General features: G+C 36.1%; 1 protein-coding gene across 3 annotated transcripts in view; it reads right to left on the bottom strand.

Annotated features, from left to right (window-relative positions):
• The window catches only part of FSTL4 (follistatin like 4), a 491438-nt gene that overhangs the window by 445332 nt on the left and 19442 nt on the right, over window positions 1-26664 (bottom strand). For all 3 annotated transcript variants that reach the window (XM_087955317.1, XM_087955319.1, XM_087955318.1), the window contains exons 2-3: window positions 24286-24421; window positions 7605-7635 (exon numbers count right to left, since the gene is read on the bottom strand). In XM_087955317.1, coding sequence (XP_087811443.1) covers window positions 7605-7635; window positions 24286-24411 — 157 coding nt within the window. In that variant the 5' untranslated portion in view covers window positions 24412-24421. The remainder of the gene's footprint in view (window positions 1-7604; window positions 7636-24285; window positions 24422-26664) is intronic.

Raw genomic sequence — 26664 nt, 5'->3', positions numbered from 1 at the left:
TTGTTTGTGTGTTTGTTTGAGGTGCAGGTCATCCTTTAGAATTCCAAATACCCTCCATTGACATCAGCAAAAAAAGTCAGTAACTTTTTTTCAGATTCACAATAAATATGCAGACTGGACACTAAAAATGTTAATAAGTCAACTGAATGGGTGCTTTGATAGGTCACCATTGGTATAGCATGTTGGGCTCACTATGTCTTGCAAAGCACTATGGAAAAGAAAGCTAAAATATGAAATTTAGCAGAAAACATTAATTCATCCAATAGGAAGTAAATTGAATATTTTAAAGATTCCTGTCTATTTCAATATTTCATTGATTTCCTTTTTTAAAAAAAAAATGAACATAAGTGAGATGCTAGAGTTTAAGAAACAGCCTGGTAGAAAATGGCACCCACTTGATCTGTGGGAACCAATCCCATCATTAGACAGGTTTATTATACAGACTCACTAGGCAGCAACTACTAAAGAATGGAAAGCAGAGAAGACATCATATGCCTCCAAGGTAGCCTGTAACATCCAGGTGCAATGAAGAATGCTATACTTTGAATTATACCAGTGAATTCCATCTATTGAAGGTGAGATTTTTGGTTTTTTTTTCTCCCTGAAGCAATAAAATGTCTTGGATGGCTATGAGCCTAGACTCAGATACACCACAAAGAGGAACTGGTTCAGTTTTATGCAACCATGGAACTCTGAAAAACATTAATGACTAGTCTAAAATTGAAACAGGATTATTTCACTAGTTGAAAAATAGGGCAAAATCAGAACATAAGTGAAGCACCCATTAAAGGCAGAATAATAATGAGTAATCCGGCAAAACTGCTAATCAGCATATAGGAAAATAAAAAGGGCAAAACTGCTCCAAAAGGAGAAATCACTTGAATAAAACAGTGGACAGGATAGCAGCAGGTACTGCTGAGTCAAGAGCTTAGTGTCACTAGAATTTGTGACAACCAAGAGGAACACAAAAGGTAATACTAATTAGATTGGATAATGTGACCATCTGCCACTCTTGAAAAAAGCTAAAATACATTTAAGTACATCTAAGTGGTAACTTGCAGTTATCTAACATTTCAGTAAACTCTGAAAAGTATCTACCTTGGTTCTTCATATGATTTACATTGAGCAAGTAGATTAGAGGCCATCCACATTGATACCTAATTAGTTATATCACTTCTTGGACAATGATACAGAAAGAATTGTTTAAGAAAAGAGGAGTCTGTCCTGATTCCACAAGCAAAATCTTGGGGAAGAATATAATTTTTGGTTGAGGTCTAAGCTATTTTTTGCTCTTCCCCTTCTACATATCACTGACTCCTCGCCCCAAGCCTTTTCATGAACTTGGAATGTATCTATGTCATATTCAGCACATGTATCTATTTCTCCTTTTATTCAATCAATTCAACTCAGTCAATTAGTGATTATCAGACAAACCAGGACTTTAAATCACTATCTTTTTCTGCCACAGTATACCTCCCACCTCTTATTTGCCAATGCCCACATGAATAGACATTTGCCAAATGGGTTTTATTTCTTAGTAAGCATTACAGAAAGATATTGGTCATGCAAAACAAGTTCCTAGAATAATATTGGCACCAGGAGAAAAGGTGTGTGGAACTGCCAGTTTAATTCCAGCTGACTTAATTCCAAATAAGTCCTAGTATAGGAGTGAAATGCTAGAGTTTAGGAAAGAGCTTAGTGTCACTAGATTTTGTGACAACCACAACTTAATATCATTTTTGTTACTATTCCCAAAACCTCCTGAAATTCAACACAAAATAAACCTGTTACTTTCATGTGAAACTTGTATTCTCATGAAAAGGTCATGTTTTCTTTAACCATAATGTGTTTACACCAAGCTACCCTGATGTTGGAAAAGACTGGAGGCAAAAGGAGAAGGGGACAGCAGAGGATTAGATGGTTAGATAGTGTCATTGGTGGCAGTGGGCATGAGTCTGAGCAGACTTGGGGACACAGTGGAGGACAGGAGGTTTGGCATGCTATGGTCTGAGGTTGTGAAGAGTCAGACATGACTTAGTGACTGAACTAAGTCATGTGTCACAGCCTGCTAAGCACTGGATACATTTACCACAAATCACGTTATTCACAAGTCAGTGAAACATGATGAAAAAGGTTTAATGTAGAATCTCCAGATGACATTCAGTATTGACAGTAACAATGATCTGTTCAAAGTCAGCGTTGAGAGCAAGCACCTCCCCACAATGACTTTATAACAATTAACACAGCATAACCCTGTAATTTACAATAACCCTATTACACCAGGTGATCCAATAAACATATAACAACCCTATCATTACATCCACGCGCCCTGCAATCATCCTTACACTCCTCCACCCCGTACCTCTGCCTTAAAGAAACAAGTCTATATTCTAAACAGTCTGCAGCATCTGGTTTCGCTCCTCCCTCCCAGCAAGACCCCAGCAGGGAAGATGAGCACGATGGCCGTATAAGCACGGCCGCATCACCGCCACTGTTCATGACGGCTGTGGGGAGGAACGGAGCTGTCAGGAAAGGACAGGAGCCACCAGGGAAGCACAGAACTTCAGCCAGGGGGACGCAGGCAGGACATCAGTATGAAGGCAACGCAATGTGGCAGCCCAGTATTCATCTGCAATGCCACCTCCACTTGGCACAGCAGGACGACGGAGCGCCGCACCTCAAGGCGTTGTCGGGACTGGAGTCTGATATCATGGTTTATATAGAAAAGTGATTTGATTTGACTAAACCAAGAATGCTCCACATTTTAAGTTAGCCTGAGATATGAAACAATATAAAAATGAAGTTCAGGTAATCTTCAACTTACGACCACAATTGACCTCAAAATTTCTGTTGCTAAGTGAGACAGTTGTTAAGTGAATTTTGCCCATTTTATGACCTTTCTTGCCACATTTGTTCAGTGAATCACTGCAGTTGTTAAGTTAATACTACAGTTGTTAAGTGAATCTGGCTTCCCGGTTGACTTTGCTTGTCACAAAAGGTGATCACATGATTCTGGGACACTGCAACAATCAGAAATGTGAGTCAGTTGTCAAGCATTCAAATTTTAATCAAAGGACCTTGGGGATGCTACAGTGGTCATAAATGTGAAAAGTGATCATAAGTCACTTTTTTCAGCACAGTTGTAACTTTGAACAGTCACTAAACCAACTGTTGTAAGTCAAGGACTACCTGTACTTGTTTATATTGCTTTTTTGTTAAATGCAGCCTATTTTAGATAGGATATTGTCATAGGAAGAGTTGAGGGGCAGACAAGTGACCCAAGTCTATTAATATAACATGTATCTCCTGATCTTTTTAGCAAATTCCCTGGGATATTAGCTGTGATCAACCATATATTTACCAATCTTGACTTCAGTGCCAGTGCTTGTAAATCCTCAAACACTTTCTGATTACAGAGAGGCAAAGTTCAGACTGGCACTGAAGAATTTCTTCAAATCTACTGTTTGTGTTGCTGTCTACAATTCAAAAGTGCTTACTTTGACAGATTGTATTGGGAAAAAGTGATTTATGGAAGCAAACACAATGCAGCAAAATATGACTTACAACTGCAAATGTTGAGGATGGGGGAAAATTGTTTCCTTTCCTTGCTAGTATTTATCATTAAAATTCAATGCTGAAAGACAGCATTATTTATAGCTTCCTACTCTAAAATTATTGATGGCTCACAATCTGTGTTTTCATTTCTCTGGAAGTTGTTGTTAAATTTAAAAAAAACCTCTTAATTCTTTGGAACCTGGGGTTCCTTTATAAAGAATTTAGAACCAGAGACCTAGTTAGCCACTATAGTTAGTCATCTGCAGTCACTGCTGATTTTAAATCATTTTATTCATATTATTAATTGTTTTTGCAAGTAAGGCTTAACACTGCTAATACAAAAAAATGTCTGAAATAAGACTATTGTTTGAGGGAGCTGTTGGTCTCCAATTATTATTGTTCATATATTACATGAGCAAATAAGCACTTTATATTACATATAAAAAATTTTCACATCATCACGTACTTTCACTGTAGATTGTTGAGGCAGTACTGCTCATACTTTACATAAAATGAATGTAGGTGGAGGAAAACCAAGAGCACAGCACAGCATGTATAATGGCTGAGTACCATGAACAAGGTCTGCTGTCGAGCTCAGGCAGTATGCCGGTTCCGTGGGACATGCTTGCAGCCTGACACATTATCAGAGAGCTTCTACATGCCTCTTCTACAGCCAGCTGACAGGTGGAGGATGAATTAGCTGCTCCGCAGCATTTTCAAAGCTGACAGGGGTCGGAGAACAATGTGTTATCTATGTTTACTTTTGGCATTGAGTTTTTGACACTGGCATGTTTGCTGAGGGGGGAAGGTGGACTAGTTTGGAGCTGTGATAATTAGGCATATGTAGGCACGGGGAGGAGGCGTAGGGGATGATTAGGTTAATGGACGGCTGTTAGGAGCTGTGATTAAGCGTATGTAGGCACAAGGAGGAAGCGCAGGGGATGATTAGGTTAATGTGCGAATGTTAGGTTTGGTGGGTGGGCTGCTGCTATAAAGAGTGCCGAGATACTTGGGATCTCCATTGTTGCCTATCAGGGGTGGATTTGTGAAAATAAACCCATAATATTCACCAACAAAACTGTGAGTAACATGGTTTGTTTGCAAGACTATCCAGTACCCAGATGAGGCTGACATCTGCATAATACCAATGCTTTTAAGAATTGGTAAGAAACATTTATTTTTGTAAACAGCCATGTAAAAACAATAATTTTAATTGTTCAACAAAAACCTGACAGAAATATATTAAGGGTGATAGTAGAGACATGAAAGTGTACCTTCTCACAATAGCCTCTACCATGGCTATATCATAATTATACTTTCAAAGTGCCTCAGTCATCCAGGTCATAGTTGTCCCAAAGGTGCTATTTCAAGAGGCAACTGGACTTTCTTCATTTTTCTTTGAAGACATTTCAGAGCTGAAGAAGCTGCTTGGATGAGAAGCAAAATGTCTTCGGAAAAAGACAAACAGTTGTCTCTTGAAAAAGCACCTTTGGGATGCCTATATTTCTGCTACTTAGTCACATCCTCTTTTGATTCATTATTTTATTCAATACTAAAGGCATGCTCTCATAACTATATGTAAGCTTTCAGACTTTCAATAATAAGTGTGTCAGATTAAAATGCTATTATTAATGAATAATTTATATGTATGTTCATGTGTATGTGTATACATGTATGTATACTGTTGAATTAATATTGACTCCTGGAGACTGCCTGGATAAGTCTGCAGTTTTCTTGACAAGATTTTCAAAAATGATTTCCTCAGGTTCCCAGCTAACTTTGTGTCTAAGGCAGAACTAGATATTTTAACCATTACATCAAACTGGCTCTCAGTTATTGAGTATTCATTTTTATCCTGTACGGCAAAGCATTCTAAAAAAAGATTGGAAAATTCCCTTGAAATTAATAAAAGCCTGATCAACAACAGTCATAGTTTATTATTTTTCACTTCCTTGTTAGTACCTCTCGCAAGAACAGGCAAATGATGGGGTTTTTTTTTTCATGATGGAACCTTTCAATTATAAGGAATATTGTACTATGTGGTTTAATTCAAAATGCTATGCAAACAAAACTGGAAATAGTATTGCTCTATTTAATAAAGAATTGAGATAGATTAGGCAGTTCAGGAATGCCAGGAGATCAATTATAAAACGTAATTGTATCAGTCATTGTTCAATGCTAGTTTTTCTAAGAAAGGGGTTTAATGGAAATGTGTACTTATATGTAAAGCAGCAGATGCAGACTGTGGTATCAAAACTGTTGTGAATCAATAAAAGTTAATAGCTTAAATGCAAATCAGGGTTTGAAAACCTGCACACTTGATTGGTCCTTATACAACAACTTGGATTGGGCCAGAACTAGTCCCTGATTGGCCACTATTTGGACTATTCTTATTGGTTATTAGACTGTTATTAAAGAGTTGAAGTCACTGGTCAGATGTCTGGTCTCCATTATTCTCCATACTTAACAAAAACTTGTCTATTACTGTAGTGTATATCATTTTTATTCTAGTTTTCTGGCTTACTTATGAACCTCAACTTTGTAGACATGAACTACTCCATACTATCAAAAAAGTAGAAACTAAGCACATAGGGCCCTACAAGAAGCTTCTAATATGAAATAATTGTATTCTGTGAGATTAAAGTATGGGATATTTTCTGTATGAATGTGGAGAACAATCCATCTTACATATGCTATAGTGCTTATGATGTCCTTCAACATGTATGGAGGAAGATCTAATGCTGGCAAAAGAAAATGCTGTTGATGTGGCCCACTACTGGGTGAATGTAATTTAGTTTTACCCTATTTATTTTACATGCATTTTACATGTGCTATATATCTATGACCTATTTTTAAATGTTGAATATTTTATGTCTATAATTTGAAAGTGCTTCTGACACAAATAAATAATGGGATAGCCTGACCCTGAGAACCAAGTGTTGCTAAAAACAGACATATTGTTCAACCTGTAACTTGACAAGAACATCTGTTAAACACAACTGAAAAATTAACCTTAAATTGTCTGCTGATTTTCAACCAACATCTGACCATTACCAATTAGTATTAAAGGACTATAGTTTTGTACAAAGGAAATTTGAAACACTGTGTCTCCCCTAACCCCATAACAGACTCTCAGTCTACCAACTGCAACCTCTTGCTTGTAAGAGAAGAAAAGCACATTGAATAGGAAAAAATGGGGTGGCTTCTGTTTTTCAGCACTTCAAGACTCTTTCCACATTCTTAGACAGCCATCAATCAAAACCCAATCACAGAACAGTCTTGATATTTTGCCAATAACCTTTTGGCTTTAACTCAAGAGGCAGTTGACAAAAGGAATCAGAGCAGCTGCTACACTATACTAGTTTCACTTGCTTCCTTCACTCCGAAGTTAAAATAAGTGAAGCAAATGGTTAAAATGAAGCTTGGCTGTGACTGAAATACGAAGCCTGTTCTTCTATCTGAACTACGCAATTAAATTATACCTACTAGTCATTTACATTAGTCCAGCCTTTCTATCTGAATGTGCTGTAACTATGTTTTCAGAATATCTATCCCCAACTGCCAGATTTGAGAAGGCTACACTAAACAAAGATGGATTATTTATTTATTTATTAAAACTGGATACTTTAAAGATATATTGCAATATTGTTAAAAAAAAAAACCTCAATAAAGATTCTTTAAAGAAACATCAGGCACACACCATTGTATACAGTTCTTGAGCTACACTTTGAAAAGATTGTGTTTTATCAGTATATAAAATACTTACTACTATTATGTCAATCTTCAAGAGACTCTAAAGACTTTTATATGCCACAACAAAGTTCTAAATTTACTGCATACTATAAAGGTATACCAAAAAATCAAACATCAGCGGAACATTTCCATTTCAACATTTTTTTAAAAAAATACATTGTCCAAAAATAATTGAAAACCCAAATAACTCATTTTAGTCTTTAACAACAAATTAAGTTTACTCACATTGAAGAACTGTGTACCTGATGGAACCATAAACTTAATTTTTTAAAAAATAACAATTTGTGTTTGCTTACCTTTTCTTGTGACTTCAGTCCTTCTTGATTCCTATAAGGAAAATTATATACATATGTATTTTATTATATTTTTTTTCTTAAAAACAGACAACTTTTGACAATCACTTCAAAATACATTTGTAATTAAAGTTTATCATTACTATATATTAATATTACTTATATGATTTGATTTAGATATCTGCCCATCTTATTAAAATGGCTGGGCAGTAGACACAGTTAAAAATAACAATATAGAGAAAGGAAAATGAAACAAGATACACAACAGAAAGAAAGCAAAAGAAGAAGGAGGAAAGGAAAGATAACCATCAGCAATAAATTAACAACATTTCACAGGCTCACCTAAATTCTTATCTCCCATATCTGGGAGAACAATCAGACAGGTGCTAAAAATTAGATAGGGGCTACCTAATCTCAGTGGAAATAGTGATTCAGAGGACAGGTGCAACAATGGAAGACACCCTTCCTGGGATCTCCTAGATCAGTGGTCACCAACCAGTGGGCTGGGGACCACTGGTGGTCCGTGGGAAAATGTTGGTGGTCCGCAGAGAAATGTTATAGCACCCCCCAAAAGCAATTAATCCAGGCTGCGCAGAAACACAAGGCTTGTGTCACTTGCATTGAGAACATGAGATAGTGAGGGGAGAGGGGAAAGGGCGGGGGGGACTTGCCCCTCTCACCCCATGTGCCTCGTCTGACCACCAGGGTGCTTCTTTCCACTTCTTTCTTCTTCTGCTTTTGGCTGCACGCAAGGAAAACAGCAAAAGTCTTTCTTTCTCTCCCCCAAACTCCACCAGAAATTAGTCTTCCTTGCAAGGCATCCTGCTCCAAGAGGTTGTGCCAGCATGACAAGTCTCACAAAGACTCGTTTCTGGTGGAGTTTGGGGGAGAGAAAGAAAGACTTCTGCTGCTTCTGCTGCTTTCCTTGCATGAAGCCAAAAGCCTCAGTCTCAGTCTCAGTCTCTCTCTCTCCCCTCCCCCCCCGAGAATGGAGCTGGAGACAGTATCCTGCGATCCCAAATAAGGAATGATCGATTGTTAGGAAAACCAGGTGGGGAATTTTCCTGCAGACTTTTGGGGAGATTTTCCCAGGGTCTCTGGTCCACGGGATTTAAAATTGAGTTTGGTGGTCCCTGAGGTCTGAAAGGTTGGCGACCTCTGTTCTAGATAATGTATTTTAATAGTTATAAGTCAGGACATGCATCTCCTGCCAGTCCAGATGGGGGTTGGTGGACAAAATAAGAAAAAGGTGATTCTTCAGATATCCTGGCACCATATTAATACTGGTCATAAACTTGCAAGTTTTTTTATACCTCTTGCTCCTGTCTTATGATATTTTTTTGAAATATTTAGTAATGGTTTCAGTAAAAATTATATAATCATAATAACTAAAACATTAATAAAAGCTGTTGAATATATATAACAGAAAATTTGTCTTAATGTACCTACACTTAGTGAAGCAAATATTTAAGCATGTAAGCTCTTGAATAATAGGTCTCCTATTATGTGCAGAACACGTAACAGGTCTGTAATGATGGTGTTAGAAAATGATACAAAGCACCTATCTGACTATCTGGACCCACGAAGCATTAAACTGAAAAGAACAGCTGTGTTATATTTTCTGCACAGCTCCTTAGCTATAACACTTTCTAGTGTCAGCCTTGGAAGCCATTTTTCTCTTGAGAGCTTCGAGGCTTCCACATTCAGCGCCTGGGAATTTGGGAGGGGGGATTTCATAGTGAGGTAGAAGATTAGACACAACAACATTCTTTCTCAGAGAGTCAAGGACATGTTGCCCTGCACATGGATGGGAGTGACTGGAGGGATGTCTCCAGTTGGGACAAAGATTTGATTGGGCAATGTGATGGACTGATGGATGCAGGGAATGGATCTTTGATTTTCTTTTGGGAAGGAAAAACTTGGAACTCTCAAATTCGGGTTTTAATAAAATGGAACTTTGAGGGAATGTTTGTCTCAGAGTTTATTGGTTTGGAGTTGATTAGTTGGAACACTGACATTTAGAACATTAACATGTTGATTTATTCTGGATTCTATAAAAAATTAAATTGAGACCAATTACAATAATTACATACATTCACCATCATTCTAATTATGTTATTATTGATTCTGATACAGATATAATATGCTTACAAGTTGCGGCCAGTATGCTACCCATAATTTCAAATTATTAGAGAATTCTAGATAGAAATGCTACCAGTTTGCTGTCAAATGTATAAATCAAATAATAATGTGACACTTAAGCAGACATAAGGCATTGTTATATTCTTTTTGTCTTTAATCCCCAAACTTTCAAAAAGTTATCCACAATTGCTTTCGCTTCTGCTTACTTGAAATGAATACTTGATCCAGAGAATCTGATTGCTTTGAATTTTTTTTGCAAAATATCTCATTCTTATTTACCATTGCTTTTACAGCAAGAGAAATCTTATTTCTACACAAATGGGGAAAAGAATTCCAGGGGCTGGCACTTTACCCATCTGTCAATTTCACCCTAGTTAATTTTATATAGCCTACTGAGGATAACTTGCAAAGCCATCAAACTTGTGTTTCTCTCATGTTTCTCTTGTGTTTCTTAAAGTTCAGAAGCCAGGGGGTCAGATAAGACAAAATAAAAATTAAATACAAACATACATACATACATACATACATACATACATACATACATACAAATATCTCCAGTCTAATGTAATAATGGGAGACACTGTATCTCACAATTGTCTCTACAACCTAGTTTTATGGCAGTTTCAACCATCTCCAACAATACTAATATTGTGAGAACACAGAGATGTCCAAATACCAAAAGGAACTGAAGAACTAAATGTATTTACTATAAAACACAACATCTTATTTTTACATATCTAAGCACCTGATCATTCTTAACCTATATTGTAATTATCATTAGCCACTTAGCAGTGGCAGCTGTTATAAGAACAAAGTGTTAAGGAAAACAGTAGAAGCTCTGTCAAGCTGTTCTAAAATGCCACTGTTATCCTTCGAGATTCACAATACAGCAGTTCTGGATTTTTGCCTAACGCAAATAATGCTAATGTTATGGTAGATATTTAAAACTGATTAATCATACACTTCTCACATATACTATGTAACTTTATCAATGTTTTCAGATAGAGAACAATATAAATTAAAATTTCAGGTGTACCTCATTCCAAAAACATCTTAGATCAGGGATGTTAAACTCATGTCATCACAGCATCATAATGTGACATATCTTGACTTTTTTCCCCTTTGCTAACCTGGGCATGGGCGTGGCCAGCACATGATGAATCTGGCCGCGGGCCGCGAGTTTGACAGCCCTGGCTTAGGTTAAAAAAAAAGCCCATACTATTGTTGAAAGTAGATCTTCAGCCCTTTACATTGGCTGTTTAGGTTGCTTTATTGCCTTTCATAATGGCTATTGGGACATGATCTGGGTGGCACAACAGCTATCTTTGGTAAGATAGGCTTAAGATTAAGAAAATTTAAAACATTTCTTAACCTTAAGTCTATTTAAATTTAAAAATTACTTTGTTAAACATGCCATACTGAGCATTTGAAACAGATAAAGCACTGTCACTCCCAGGAAACCTTTTTGAGAGTTACATAAACTTGGTTGAGTAATGCTATTATATTGTTTTTATTGAGAATCTAAATTAAAACAAGATATGAATTAGAAAAGGAAATATTTCTGCCCATTGTTAATGATTTGCCTATGCTCAATGAGCAGAAAGATTTAAATTGGACAAAAATCATTTTGTTTTTCCAGATAAAAAAACAGGTTTTGGAAGGAAATTACGTACAAATGATAAACACTTCATTGCCAAGGTATATAAATTGTTGTTGAAAATGAATCAGGAGTATAAATCTGAAAGAGTATATAATTAAATGAGTAAAAAACCTTTGGACATTATGCTTGATCAATGAGAAAATATCTGGATTAATGGACTGAAATTTTCATTGAACTATAATTTGAAAAAAAAAATCTTATAAAATGATGTTTTTAATTCAAATAAGTGTTGGAAATGTAATCAGTGTAAAAGTACCTTTTAACATATTTGGTGGATATGTAAGACTGCCAAGAAATATTGGGATTATATATTTCATTTGATTCAGAAAATATTAAAAATGAATGCAAAATTGAAATCAGAAATCTTTTCTTTTAGGTATCATATATTAGCAAAACATGGGAATTACTTCTATATATGAGAACAGGAGCTAGATTTTTATATGCACAGAGGTGAAAATACATAACTGAAGAGTGGATTGTAAAATTAATGGAACTGATAAGAGACTGACATTGACTACTTCAGTGAAAGACAAGAACTTATTTAGCTTTGTTTCTAATTGGAGATTACTTTTGAACTTTTTGCTTGAGAAGGGTAAGAATGACATTTTGATTTTAGGATTTGATTATTAGATTTGTTATAATATAATACAATACGTAATGTGGGTTCCAGACTGATGAACTGTATTCGAGTATTGGTCTAGCAAATGTTTTGTATGCTCTGGTTAGTAGTGTGATATTACCAGAGAAAAAGCTACGTAGGATTAGGTTAACAACTCTTAATGCCTTTTTGGCTATGTAGTTGCAGTGGGCTCTAGCACTTAGATCATTAGAGGTGAGTATTCCAAGATCCTTTACAGAGCTTGGGTCATCAACAAGATCTTGACTATTCAGCTTGTATTTTATTTTCTGATTTTTTTTGCCAATATGTAAGACAGAGCATTTATTTGTTGAGATTTGAAGTTGCCATTTGTTTGACCATTCTGATACATAGTCAAAATCTTTTTGTAGGGTAGCAGTATTGTCTGTGGTATTGAACAACTTTACATCATCAGCGAAGAGAACGCAATTGCTCTTAATATGATCACAGAGGTCATTTATGTAGAGTATGAAGAGAGTTGGTCCTTGTGTTCTTGCCTGCATCCAGTCCAGTTCACTCCTGGCCTTCTTTCACCAGTGCCCTAGGCATCATTTATTTCTGCCACATCATTTATTTCTGACAGAGTGTCTCAGAAAATCAAAGATTTTCAAAGTGTCCTTTGGAATCTGTCCAGATCCATTAAGCCCTTGTCCAAATCGGTCTTCCCACTCTTTGGAGGGTTTCAGTATCAATGAGTGTCAAATCAATCAGGAACAATGGCAAAGAACTAATCTTTATAACCCTTTAATTTTAGAGCACCTGTCATTATCCTTTCACATAAGTAAACTACAGGTGGTCCACGATTTACAATAGTCCATTTAATGACCATTCAAATTTACAGTGGCACTGAGAAAAATGACTTATGGTCTTTTTTTCATACTTATGACTGTTGCAGCATCCCAATGGTGACATGATCAAAATTCAGACGCTTGGCAACTGACTGATATTTACAATGTTTGCAGCATCTCAAGGTCAGGATATCACCTTTTGTGACCTTCTCACAAGCAAAGTCAATGGGGAACCCAGATTCACTGGATAACCTTGCTACGAACTTAACAACTGCAGTGATTTAGTTAACAACCGTGGCAAGAAAGGTGGAACAAAATTCACTTAACAAATGTCTCACTCAGCCACAGAAATTGTAGTTGTAAGTCGAGGACTATCTGTACAGAAGTGAATTAGAACATATTACAGATTCTTGCATGTATTTAGTCTACTTTGAAGACAATTATGGATCTCAATCTTTTCACTGAAAAATAAATGCCAATATAGTGCATGCAGGAAAACTTGCAACTCGCAATCAGTATTTTCTAAGATGCTTCTTTTATAAAAAGAAAATATAAGCTTTTGTACCATACTTAAACCATACTTAAACCTTCCACCATGATAATGAAATTAATTAAAATGTAAAGGTAAGTTAGAGGGGAAAGTGGCTATTTCACCAATGGTATTAAACATGCATACTAGACTAAATGTGTAACGTTAATTCATTTCATTTCTATGAACAGGAATTCCTATGTTGCTTATATTTGTGGACATTTTATACTTTATAAAAAGTATCAGTGAAACCAATACATTTTTCAGGGAAGAATATATACCTCTTAGCATTAAAGGGATTTGACATTTCAACTATTTGAATAAATGGCATTTCTCAGATATTACATTCTGTATAAAATAGTTAAGTATCATCCTATCATTTATGATTACAGCCCTAGACTATAAACCATCGTTGATGCACAATTTGTCCTAACAACATTTGTTTTAGTTTGCAGTTCTCCCAAATACATACTTTTACATCTATCTCTGGCAAACAACCCCTTAAATTATCGAGGTTTAAATTATCCGGATTCCAAGAAGACCAATACAATATGTTTGAAAGAGGAATGGCTTGTAGCAGGAGAGACATTAATAGAGTTTTGTGAAGAGAATTTATTTCTTTGTTGCCAACATTGATTCAAGCAACCTAAACAGAGATTCTAAATTTGGACCTCACTTGTTGAACAACACAGGAAGGAAATCAAATATGGAAATAGAAGTAAACAGAAAACAGAAAAACAAACAGGAAACAGAAAAAGTACAACAGTCAATCAGCATATTTCCAAGTGCAGATTGTGGAGAAGACTGTGAATTATTAGTATCAAATATAGAAAAGTAAAGAGAGTAGGTGCAGACAACCTGGATAATCAGCATATTAGATCAATGAAAGAAGGCCATTCAGCTTCAGATTAATTTATGCAAAACAGAAAATGAATAGCAATGGGAAGGTTCTGTAAAAACCAAGCAAGAAAAATATTGACAGCATTTCAAAAAGGGAAAGATCTAAGTTGCTTTCAAAACAGGATATTATGAAAGAAACATACATGCACACTATGCACTATTCTTTTTCAGAGCAATAAACTTTGCTCTGTTATATAATGAACCAAATAAATTAAAGACAGGGGAGAAGAATCTAATTAAATCTAGTTTACATCAATGCCATTTACTACTCTATATATCTCCATATCTTTCTATCCTTGCAAAACATCATTGCTTCCACTACATTCATGCAACGATTCTTTTCTTTTTGTCCTTTAAAGTTCTCATCTCTTTTGAGAACTTGTCAATTCCACTCAATCACAGCTTTAACTAGTTTCTGCTGTGCAGTCTACACTCCATTTCTCTTGATCCTTTTGATTAGATTCTCATTCATTCTCTCTAAATGACCAAGCCATCTCAGCATACTTATTCCATACAGGTAGTCCTCAACTTAACCAGTCACTAAACAACCACTCAAATTGATGAGAGCTACCTCAGGCTACTTATGAACTTTTTTGACGCTTTTAATTCTAAACTCAATTATAGTTATATGTTGAGGGCTACCCATTTGGTGATTCACTTTTCTAATCAATTCACACTCATTTCTGACCAATTCATTTTTGACCCTATCTCTTGTTTTATCATACAGATTGCTTAAGTACATCATTTCCATTTCAACTTATTGAAAATTGATATACTAATCTATAACTTTCAAAACAAACCATGCAGAAGCATAATTCTTATATTCCAGCCACTTTCCTTTCACCATTCATCCTACACAACAGATTGCTTGCTACTTATCACTGTCTGCATATAAAAATATACACATACTCACACATATCCAATACACATACATTTACTATCAACACAATCATTTCTTACACAGTTGTCGATAAGTACACCAGTAAAGCAGATATCACATAACCTTGTGTTCAGGTTCAGTGTTGAACCATTCACTAAGCATTCCATTTATGCTCACACATGATTTACTTCTATTTGGTATCATTCTTTCCATATTTAAAAGTCACATACTCTCCATATTCATGTAAAATATCCCATAATTTAAACCTATCCACTATATCATAGACTTCTTTTTAAATCCATGATATACAATAAACTTTTTCAAATTCAAACATTTCATGATCACTTTTGGAAGAGCAAAAACTGTACAGATCCTGCCCAGCATAAAATTGAATTGCACTTTCTTAACTTTGTTCATTGTCCTCTCTTCTACATTTCCATTCAGAATGCTACCAAACAGATTCCTGGGAACATATAATAAGCTGATTCTTTGAATTCTCTAGCTATCTTTCTCTTTGCATAGGAGAATAATAACAGGCATTTTTCTACTCTTTACACACATTAAGTCATATTTTTCAGAACTTACTACATCTTAGTAATCAGGTTTTTCTAGATATTAATATTTATGACATTCATTTCAATTCCATCCTTCGTAGTATCAGTATAGAAGCCAGGTTCACTTAACAACTGCATGATGATTCACTTCACAACTACAGTGATCATTTAATGACTGCAGCAAAAGGTCATAAAATGGGGCAAAACTCCCTCAACAACTGCCTTGCTTAGCAATAGAATTTTTGGGGTAAATTATCGAAAGCTAACTCAGAATGATTGGTACATACTTCAATTACACATTTTGCATTTTTTCATTTAAATACATATATGTATGAATTATATCACTCCCTTATTGTTTGTTGATATACAGTATTTTACATTCATGTTCTTCTCAAACACATTCACCTTTACTTCATAAAGTATTAGTATTATTATAAGCAAATGAAATAAATGCATGCTCTCTGCTAGGAAGAAGATCGTATACATAAGACCTGTCAATGAAAATTGTTCCTTCCTGTTGATACATGTGAAGATAAGTACAGAAAACAACTGCAACCTTACTACTAGAGTCTTTGAAAATTTTGAAAGGGAACTCAAGACCGTGAGTATTCAAGTGGTATTCTATCCATACGGCAAGTCAATGACACAAAAAGAGAAAGAAAAATATTGAAATCAATGACTGACTATGGGAATTATGTTAACAGGAGAGCTTTAATTTCTGGCTTAATGGTCTGGGGTGTCTAGATTATGCTGGCACTTGATGAATTCCACTCATAAAAACCATTAAAAATGTGTTAGGACAAATCATGGTGAAGTTAGTGCATGTATGTGTGTGTGAACAGAATCTTGTTAGAGGTGCAAATAAAAAATGAAGGATTCATGTAAAGATTTGTATCTTGCAGAAAATAGGTATGGCAATGAAATGGGGCCTCCTAAATGACATAAGAAAAATCAAAAAGAAGGCTGACCTACAAAGTTCGTATCTATCAACTATTTAAGTACTAAAGCTCAGAGACTAGAAAACAAATATGCATTTGAACCTTCAGTACTGAATGGTAATAAGATTTAATAGGTAGAACAGAAATACGATGGAAATATTCCCTTGACTGAAATATAGCAAATGAAGAAAATAAAAGCATTAAGAAAGGGGAAGGAGTTATATACTAGAACTATTCAGTATCACTAAAAAAAAATCTGAAAATGAAGAGGAAAATAATAATAAACATAATACTGATGTTGATGTCTTCTATTGCTCTCCCAATCAAAAGCAATCTGAATTTTGTTTCAGGGATTTGTGAAGTCATAATAACAAAAGGCTTTCATTACTACAACATCAAATGGGAGACAGACTCTGAGAAGCATAGTCTTTTGAGGAAATTCCTGAGCTGACTTTCTGATAACTTTCTCAGATAAAAGATAATCAGAGTTGGAAGGGATCTTATAGATCATCTAGTCCAACCCCCGCCCAAGTGGGTGATCCTACACCATTTCTGACAAATGACAGTCCAATCTCTTCTTGAAGGTCTCAAGTGATGGCACTCCCACAACTTCGGAGGGCAAACTGTTCCCATTATTCTCGCTGTCAGAAAGTTTCTCCTTATTTCCAGATTGAATCTCTCCTTGTTCAGTTTCCATCCATTTTTCCTTGTCTGGCCTACAGGCACTGTAGAAAATAGCTTGACCTCTTCATCTCTGTGGCAGCCCCTCAATTTTCCCCTATTGGAAGACTGCTATCATGTCTCCCCTGGTCCTTCTCTTCACTAGGCTATCCAAATCCAGTTCCTGTAACCGTTCTTCATATGTTTTAGTCTCCAGTCCCCTAATCATCCTGGTTGTTCTTCTCTGTACTTTTTCTGGAGTCTCAACATCTTTTTTATAATGTGGTGACCAAAACTGAATGCAGTACTCTAGTTACTAAGGCTTTATAGAGTGGTATTAGTACCTCACTTGATCTTGATTGTATCCCTCTGTTAATGCAACTTAGGATTGCATTAGCTTTTTTGGCTGCTGCTGCACACTGCTGGCTCATATTTAGCTGGTTGTCCACTAAGACTCCAAGATCCCTCTCACAGTTACTACTATTGAGCCTGGTTTCACCCAGTCTATATGGGTACTTTTGGTTTTTCTTGCCTAAGTGTAGGACTTTTCTTTTCTCTACACTGAATTTTATTTTGTTAGATACGGCCCAGTGTTCTAGTCTGACAGTCTACAGAAGGAAGAGAATAGGATAGAAGGCATTATCCTTGATTTGATGCTAATTAATTCTATCAGGTAGATAGAGTTGAGCATTCAAAGCAGTAGAAACATGGAGAAAATTAGTGCATAATCCTTAATTTTAAGGGGAATTAGACCTAAGTGAATCAAACACATGGCTAGGACTTCAAAGAAAGGAAGGAAGGACATTTTAATAAATTTGGAAAAATGATACGTGCAAGAGACAGTGATGGGGAAAAGAGCTTGTTCAAGATAGTAAGAATTCCTAAACAAGGCAAAAAACTAGAATGAATGTTTATCAAATGATGCAATCCCCAGAATTCAGAAAAATTCAAAATGATCTTCATAGCTTAAAAACAAAGTATAAGAAGTAGAATGGAATTGCTAGAGAAAAGTCCATATTTCATCATCTATGAAAAAGAGTAAAATGCATGTATGTACTGTAGAATAGGGATACTTGGCTTGGTAACAGCACTTGTGAAAATGATCTTGGAATGGCAGTTGGAATATAAGGCAACAGTTTGAAGCAACTTCAAAAGAAATAGCATCACAGAATGCAATTTCTAAATCATAAGAAATAATAATAGCTGGAAATTTTAATATTTTTTTAGAAATATTGAGAATTTGAGACATGTAGATTACACACTTCATTAACTGAAAATAAGGAAGAAATAGACATTATGTAAGTAAAAAAAATGAAAAATGATGATATACGCTTTACGATATTACCACTGAATACAAATAAGTACGAGTGATAGCTTTTTCTTCCTTGGGCTCAAGAGTAAATAAAGATTAATGGTTTGCTGGAAAAATAAAGAGATTAACAGAGGAAGGGGAGGAAAAATCTAGACAAGATCATGAAGAATATGACAGTTTCAATGTCAACAAAGAACAAAACAGATTAAAAACTATATCCTCTGCAAGGACAATATACTTATTCTGATTGGTAAAGAAGATAGTCTCAAACAAAATGGTGACAGCTGCAGGTTGAGTTGCTAGGATTTTAGAGAGTGAGGTACACAGAAACTATTTGTAAATTTGAGGTGATCAATGATAATTAAATCCCCATTTCTGTTTGTTGGCTAAAAAAATATAAGGCATTACAAAGGGTCAACTGACAGGCTTTGCTCAGACCAATATTGAAATTATAGGACTCCCAAGCAGAAGCTTGGGATTCATAAGCAAAGAAACTGGAAAAATGTTGGTATGAAGGAAACAAGCAGCAAACTTTAAAATTCAAACTTATTTTTATTTTTTTATATCACCTATCCATCTCAGATCTAAAGTTAATACTTCCCCTCTCTGCCCATTCAATTCTGGGCAATAGATGTAGCCCAGAGGTCTCCAAACTTGGCAACTTTAAGACTTGTGAACTTCAATTCCCCAAATTCCTGGAATTGAAGTCCACAAGTCTTAAAGTTGCCAAGTTTGAGGGCCCCTGATGTAGCTAATATCTGTGCACTGTTACTATAACAGACTAATGTGGTCTTAGGGCCAGTGGTGGGATTCAATTTTTTTTATTACTGGTTCTATGGGCATGGCTTGGTGGGCGTGGCAGGGGGGATACTGTAAAAACTCCGGTCAGAGGTGGTATTTGCCAGTTCTTCGAACTACTCAAAATTTCCACTACCGGTTCTCCAGAACTGGTCAGAACCTGCTGAATACCACCTCTGCTTGGGGCCTTGCTTTTAAATTCTGCCTAATATAAACTCACAACCATTTGATAAGAAAAGCCTAACTTTAAAAAAATAATTGCAGAAATTTTAAGATAAACTATTTTTAGCATTAATGATGGTGGGGAAGAAAGAGAGAATAGATATAGACAGTGCTCCAGAATACCCACACTGAATAAGCATAGCATTTAAGCATAAAGTATATACTATTCCGTAGCACTTTACAGCATTCTCTGGGCGGTTTACAATGTAGAAGCATTATTTGCATATCACCCCCAACAATTTGAGTCCTCATTTTACTGACCTTGGAAGGATGGAAGGCTGAGTTAATCTTGAGTCATGTTCAGGATCATACTCCAAGTTGTGAGCAGAGTTTCCTGCAATACTGCACTTTAACCACTGTGCCACCGGGGCTCTTAATAAATCACTTATTTAATCAGTAAGCATATTTATTACTTTCTTTTTTCTAAATTAAACAATTTAAGCATTAGTCCTATCTCCCAAAATCAAAAATCATTACAAAATAAAATCCATTGTACTATCTATGTATTTTATTAGGTTCTAAAGACAGTTTCTATAATGACTGTGCAGGCTTCAAAATGTATTTGGAAATGGCACTCTGAAACTCCTGAGGACACTCCTGCAACACTTCTTTTAAGTAATGTATCTTTTTTCAGTTTTCTGCATGAGTCTGAAAAAAATGTGACTTTTTAAAGAAGTCACCCTGCCCTATTGATTCCAAAGCTTTCTTCCAAATCATTTTTGAAACATAAATAGCCCTAGTCTCCAACAAAACACATAACTAATGCCTTCTCTTACTTATGCTTTAAAAAGCATTAAAAAGTTTGGACAGAAAGACCCTTCACTTGTTTTGTGTTTTACCAGAATAGAAGATATTTTCTTTTGGCAGAAAAGAAACAGGGAGAATAAAAGGATTAGGATTTTCTACAGCAATTAACAAGATAATCAACTTGTTCTTTGTTTATCTCCAATAATTACATTTGTTTGATCTGCATACGGCTATGCGGCACAAAGTACTTAAATCCTCTTTAAGATTAGCCTAAATAAGTTGTAAACAGGTATAATCCAATTCCAGTTCCACAGAGATACCAGGAACTAAATCCTACTCCCACTTTGGGGGAAAACAACACAAATCTGAATTTTAACACACAAAGACTTTGAGATTTATTTTTCAGTCCGTAGATCTTATCTAGCAGTCAAAAGGGAACAAAAGCCTAATGACTGCTTTCAACAGAAAATAAAAGTCCATTTTGAGAAATTAAAAGCAGGAAAGATATTCTGCTTTCTACTTCTACATTTTTTTCCTGCCAAACCAATCTATTGCCATTCTACTGTAGACATGTTTTCCCCCATGCTAACCACCTATATGTAACTTGGTATTCTGCAGAAATAAACTTAGGTAGATTTAATGGAGAATTAGCAGGTAAGAATCAATTTAGGCACCCTAAATCATACACAACCTGGTTGGCAAGTTTTTTTTAATTAGTGAGATATGTCTTCTTCTTCTTGTTGTTGTTTGTGTTATTCCATCATATCACCAGGTCCAGAGTTTTGTATTTCGCCTGCCACTTTGTTTGGTCTGCAGTATCAGCAGGGTATATGCCTATGGCTCGCATACTGTCATGCAGGCAATCCATTCATTGCTTTTTCGGTCATCCTTGGAGCTGCTGGCCATCTGGGCTGAATGCAAGTGCCTCAGGATGGATTCCATATCAGCTCTGATGTGGAATCTACCACCACAGCCTCACTTCTCTCATTTTGTCTGGAATTGTGAAGGCCTTTGAAATGTCTTTGTTCATAACAAGATCCAGCTATATGATTCCCAAAGACTATGTGATTATTCGCATCATTGTGTGCAGTGCCAGTTTGTACCTCTTCATCGTTGGCCATTAGGGAGATGTATGAACCTACCAATTTTGCCTTCTTGATACATAAGAACCAGTTAAATATTTCTCATTATACATGAACTCAGCAATTTTTCCCTTACTCAAAATCAAACCAATCTTGAGCACTGCTTCCCTCTTCACCAGTTTGTATATTAGGTTTTTCTTACTAATGTGGGCTCCATTCTACAACTCTTACTGTGAAGAAGTAAATATCAAGCACAAGGCTAAAATCAGATCAATAGCTGCCTGAATTGTTTCAGCTTTCTAGAATACTGGCATCCATTAAATCTAATGAGATTAAAGCAGACAAGAAGGAAAGCAGGATTATTTTAAGAACTGCTGAAAGAATGGTTCCTTCTCTCCCTGAACAGTTGTACTGCTCATTTTATTAAACAAAGGAGTTTTATTTTCATTTTTTCAAGCCTCTGTTCTCACCTTCTTTTCCACTCTTTTGAATTGTAAACCTGGTAGTTAAAAACTTATTTATTTCTATAATACACTCCAGGAAAGCCTCAGTTAAAGATAAAGGTAAATTGTGATGTAGATAAAAAGCATATATAGTAAGTTAAAGATAAATCTGTAACTTAATTTTCTCCACTATGGTATCCTCTAGAAATATTAGTCACATAGACTAGAAATTCTACACTGATTGGAGAAATCTGATTTAGATGGCATTTGCTAACTACCTATGATTGAGAAGAACTTGGCTGGCTTTGGGGAAGTTCTCTATCAATACCAATATAAAACTGGTCACTTAGAGCTGCAAATTTTCATACACTTCCAATTGTTAAATAGTTAAGTGTGTGGACTAGTGCATCCATGCTTAATGAACCCAAAACAAGTAATTTGTATAATAACTTTAGGGTTGCAGAAGATCAAGTGGATAAATATTTCTGTGCAATTTTCATATGAAAAACTATAGCTAAATCATTTACCAAGGCATTTCAGCCACTGATTTCATTCAAGTCACAGTGTTCTTTTTCAAATGTCAGGTTGTTAATGGGGAGACCTTTACCTTCACAAGGCACAGAATTTAAAATATTATGCTAATATATATATAGCTGCTTTAACTACTGTAGTATTATTACTGCTATTAGGAGTAGATTCATAATTAATACATTAGGATTTCTATTAATCTATTCTGTTAAATGAGAGAGAGAACGCAAAGCCATCTTAGGCTAATTAAGCCATCAGCCCTATGTAGTTTTTAGTAACCCTTTAGATCAGGGGTCCCCAACCACCGGTCCATGGACGGTACCGGTCCGCGGAACAAGTCCTACCGGGCGCTGGCTTGCTGGGCGCCACCATCTTTTGATGAAAAGTGCTTCCGGTGAGCTTTTCCGGTAGAAAGCCATTTCTACCCGGAAAGCTCATCGAAGCGTTGGCCACCATCTTTTTGATGAAAAAGTGCTTCTGGTGAGGTCACCGGAAGCACTTTTTCATCAAAAGATGGCGGCGCCCAGCTGATGCCGGGCACCGGTCGCGGCGCCAGCTGATGCCGGTACCGGGCCGCTGCATAAAAAGGTTGGGGATCACTGCTTTAGATCACAGCATGTGGCTACTTAAGCACAAAAGAGAAGGTGGAGAACTCTCTCACTCTTTTTATTAGCATTGAAAGGACTAATTTTGCAATATGTTATCTGTTAATTATTTTTAAAATAAGCATAAATAATTGGTAAGAACATAAGTGAATAGAACATGTGTTTCAGGACTGTGACCCAATCTGAATGGCTAGTTTAGAGTTCTGGACAGTACATTGAAGACGGGAGAGGAAAAATATGATGTTTTCCTTCTATAATCTGGATTTAAAAAAATAAGTTTAACATGTTTAAACTTCTTTATCTTACTTATCTCCAGCTTGGAAAAGCCTTCACTAATATTTAAACAATTCATTAGTATATTAGCGTGTGTGCACAAACAAATGTATGCATGTGACAAAGGGGGAAAATAGCTGATGGCCTTTTTTCTGAGAATTTAATTTGGCAGCTGTATTGCATATATGTACAATAAATACATTCATTATCCCAACAAGATACTTCCTAACAAACGTTTATAATGTGACATTATAGTTATAAAGGATCACTTGCGAACCAGATGTACACATATACTCTGCATACTTGAATGGACAACAGAGAGAACTCCACCAAACTGTAGAACAGCATATTGAACTGAATTTTATTATTTCCCAACTCAGTTTATCACTACTACTAATCAAGATTTATAGTTGGGGAATTTATGGATTTGGGTTTCTTTTTTTAAAAGTAAGAAAATCAGTCCTGGACCAAAGATTACAAGATGCTATATTATGATTTTTCTGAGTTAAACATGGGAAATGTAATGTCATTATTTTTTAGTTAAGAACCATACTATGTAATATTGTGGAAGGCAACATTTCCTTATGTATTTGTGGTTGGTAAAACAAAGGCCAAGACTGAATCATGTGTAAGCTCCACTTAATTTCTTACAGCACTGATGGAGATTTTGGTGAATTGCAGATTTCTGCATCCCTCACCACTGGCCATGCTAACTATGTGCTACATTCAGCAACTTCTATAGGAATAAAGAATAAAAGAAAGAATGTGTAGAATACAAAGTTGATCTTTTGTGTTTAAAAGTATGGAAGTTTGTTTTTGAAAAATATGGAAACTCAGGTTTTCAATTATTGCTAATAATTGTTGACATTATTAAAATTCTTGTAATTTTTTTTAAAAAATCTCAATTTGAAGTGGAAAATATACATTGGGAACACTGAAGCACAACACCCTCCTGCCCAAAATGTAAATTTTAAATGTTATCTTACCTCTTGTGTTAATCTCCCAGAATCAGAATAAAATTGTCCATTCCAGTTTGATTCCATCCATCCACAAGCCACTGATATGAAAACTTCCAGCAATAGGAGGAATAACCAGATGCTCCTTGATTTCATTGCTCTAATTCTAGAGAAAATGAGAAAGCATTTTCATGAAGAATTAATACTTGGTGGTTTGTGTTAATATTCTATTCCCTATTGAATAAGCCATATTTGATTATGCTTATACATCATGTCAAATGATTAAACCAGAGATGAGCACTGCAGATTGCGATGGAGTAGAGAGAATCAAGCAATGTGGCCACAACTGGCTTAGCAATACTGCAGAGTGGGGCCACACTACAGAAGTAGATAAGGCTTCCCTACCACCACCCTTTCTTGGCTTTATTGGGTATGATTATTTATGAAACAATATTAAATTTTTGGTGGGGACACATCCAACTTTTTTAATCATGCAGGAAGATGGAAATTTGCATCATTTTTAACATAAACATGACTATAGAAAACTCCAGGGGTGGGAGGAGAGAGGGTCAGAGATTCCTTGCAATTAGGGTTGAAGATTGACCAATCTTGCTGCAAACCATACTTTACATATTACTGTAGGTAATTGAGTGATTAGTAAAACAAATTTCAGTAGAGAGATATTGAATTGCAGATGCAAACTAAAGACCAGTTCAAAAGTCATAATATAGTAATCCTTAGACTTCTATACCTTTGTTTCTCCTCTCTTCTTCAGCAGACATGGCATATCTAGATGTGATTACGAACAGACTATATTTGCCCATTACATTTAATCATAGGAACCTTAGTTTGTTTCAGATACAGTTAACACACAGAACTGAACTCATGGTTTGAATATTATTTATTTGAACTACCCATCAAGAAAAAACACCAAAATATGAAGCAGGTACTTCATTTTAACTGAGTGGAAAATATGCATAATTTTTAAATCATAATTGAAATATTTCAGTCTCTTACTAGAGTAAATAAAAGTGTGTATGTGTGTGTGTTTGTGTGTGTGTGTGTGTGTGTGTGTGTGTATATATATGTTTTCTTAAGTTTTCGCGGGTACTTACATGTATGGTGTTCGGCTTGGTTCGGGTATTCTCCCACGTCATTGTAGTTCTTTTAAAGTTGTAGCAACGTTTCAGCAGAATCTCATCTGCCATCATCAGGCTTCTGTATTGTGTCCGTCTGTGGGTCAGACTTTTACAGTGGTTTCAGATTTAAATTTGGGGCAGCCTATTGCTGTGCCAGAATGGTTTTTTCTTCATCCTGATTGGTTGGGAGTCTTGGTCTGTGTTTATTGGTCTCGGAGTTTGCTGTGTTCTGCTTGATGGGTGTCTCTGATATCTTCTGTCTGTTTTTTGGCTCTTTTTGTATCTTGATTGGCTGGCAGCATTGTGTTACTTTAATGGAGGCCTTTAGTGCAGCTTGGCTTCAGGTAAATGGACAGCTATCATTTAAGTTAGGAAGCTGGGTTTCATCTGGGTGCCTGGTTGGTTTGTGTTTGAGCTGGAGGTATCAGGGGGGATCTGTTTGTGCCCAGGTGTTTGCCTGGCTTGTGGTGTGGAGATTTTTTTGTTTGTGAGTCCTTAGCAACCCCAAAGATAAAATTGACCTGGAAAACCAAGGCATATACGAAGTCCCCTGTGCATCATGCCCGGCCACATACATTGGACAGACCAATAGAAGAATAAGTACCCGCCTGGATGAACACAAAAATGCAGTCAAAAAGCTGGAACACACTTCCTCACTAGTCCAACACATGGAAGCTACAGGTCATAGCATCAACTTCAATGGCACCAAAACCCTGGCCACTATGGAAAACCCTAGCCACAGAGTCATCAGAGAAGCCATAGAGATTGAAAAAAGACCAGAAAGCATGAACAGAAGAGATGATTCCACCAGGCTGTCAATCATTTGGAAGCCTGCACTCACAAACAAAAAATCTCCACACCACAAGCCAGGCAAACACCTGGGCACAAACAGATCCCCCTGATACCTCCAGCTCAAACACAAACCAACCAGGCACCCAGATGAAACCCAGCTTCCTAACTAATGATAGCCGTCCATTTACCCGAAGCCAAGCTGCACAAAGGCCTCCATTAAAGTAACACAATGCTGCCAGCCAATCAAGATACAAAAGAGCCAAAAAACAGACAGAAGATATCAGAGACACCCATCAAGCAGAACACAGCAAACTCCGAGACCAATAAACACAGACCAAGACTCCCAACCAATCAGGATGAAGAAAAAACCATTCTGGCACAGCAATAGGCTGCCCCGAATTTAAATCTGAAACCACTGTAAAAGTCTGACCCACAGACGGACACAATACATACCTGGTCAAATACCTGGGAAAACCTC

This window comes from Notechis scutatus, chromosome 2 (assembly GCF_049901735.1).
Source record: "Notechis scutatus isolate UNSWTSFEM ecotype Mainland chromosome 2, rNotScu1.2, whole genome shotgun sequence".
Taxonomy (NCBI): domain Eukaryota; kingdom Metazoa; phylum Chordata; class Lepidosauria; order Squamata; family Elapidae; genus Notechis; species Notechis scutatus.
Note: the sequence above shows the minus strand (reverse complement) of the source record. Positions and strands in the feature narration are given on the sequence as shown.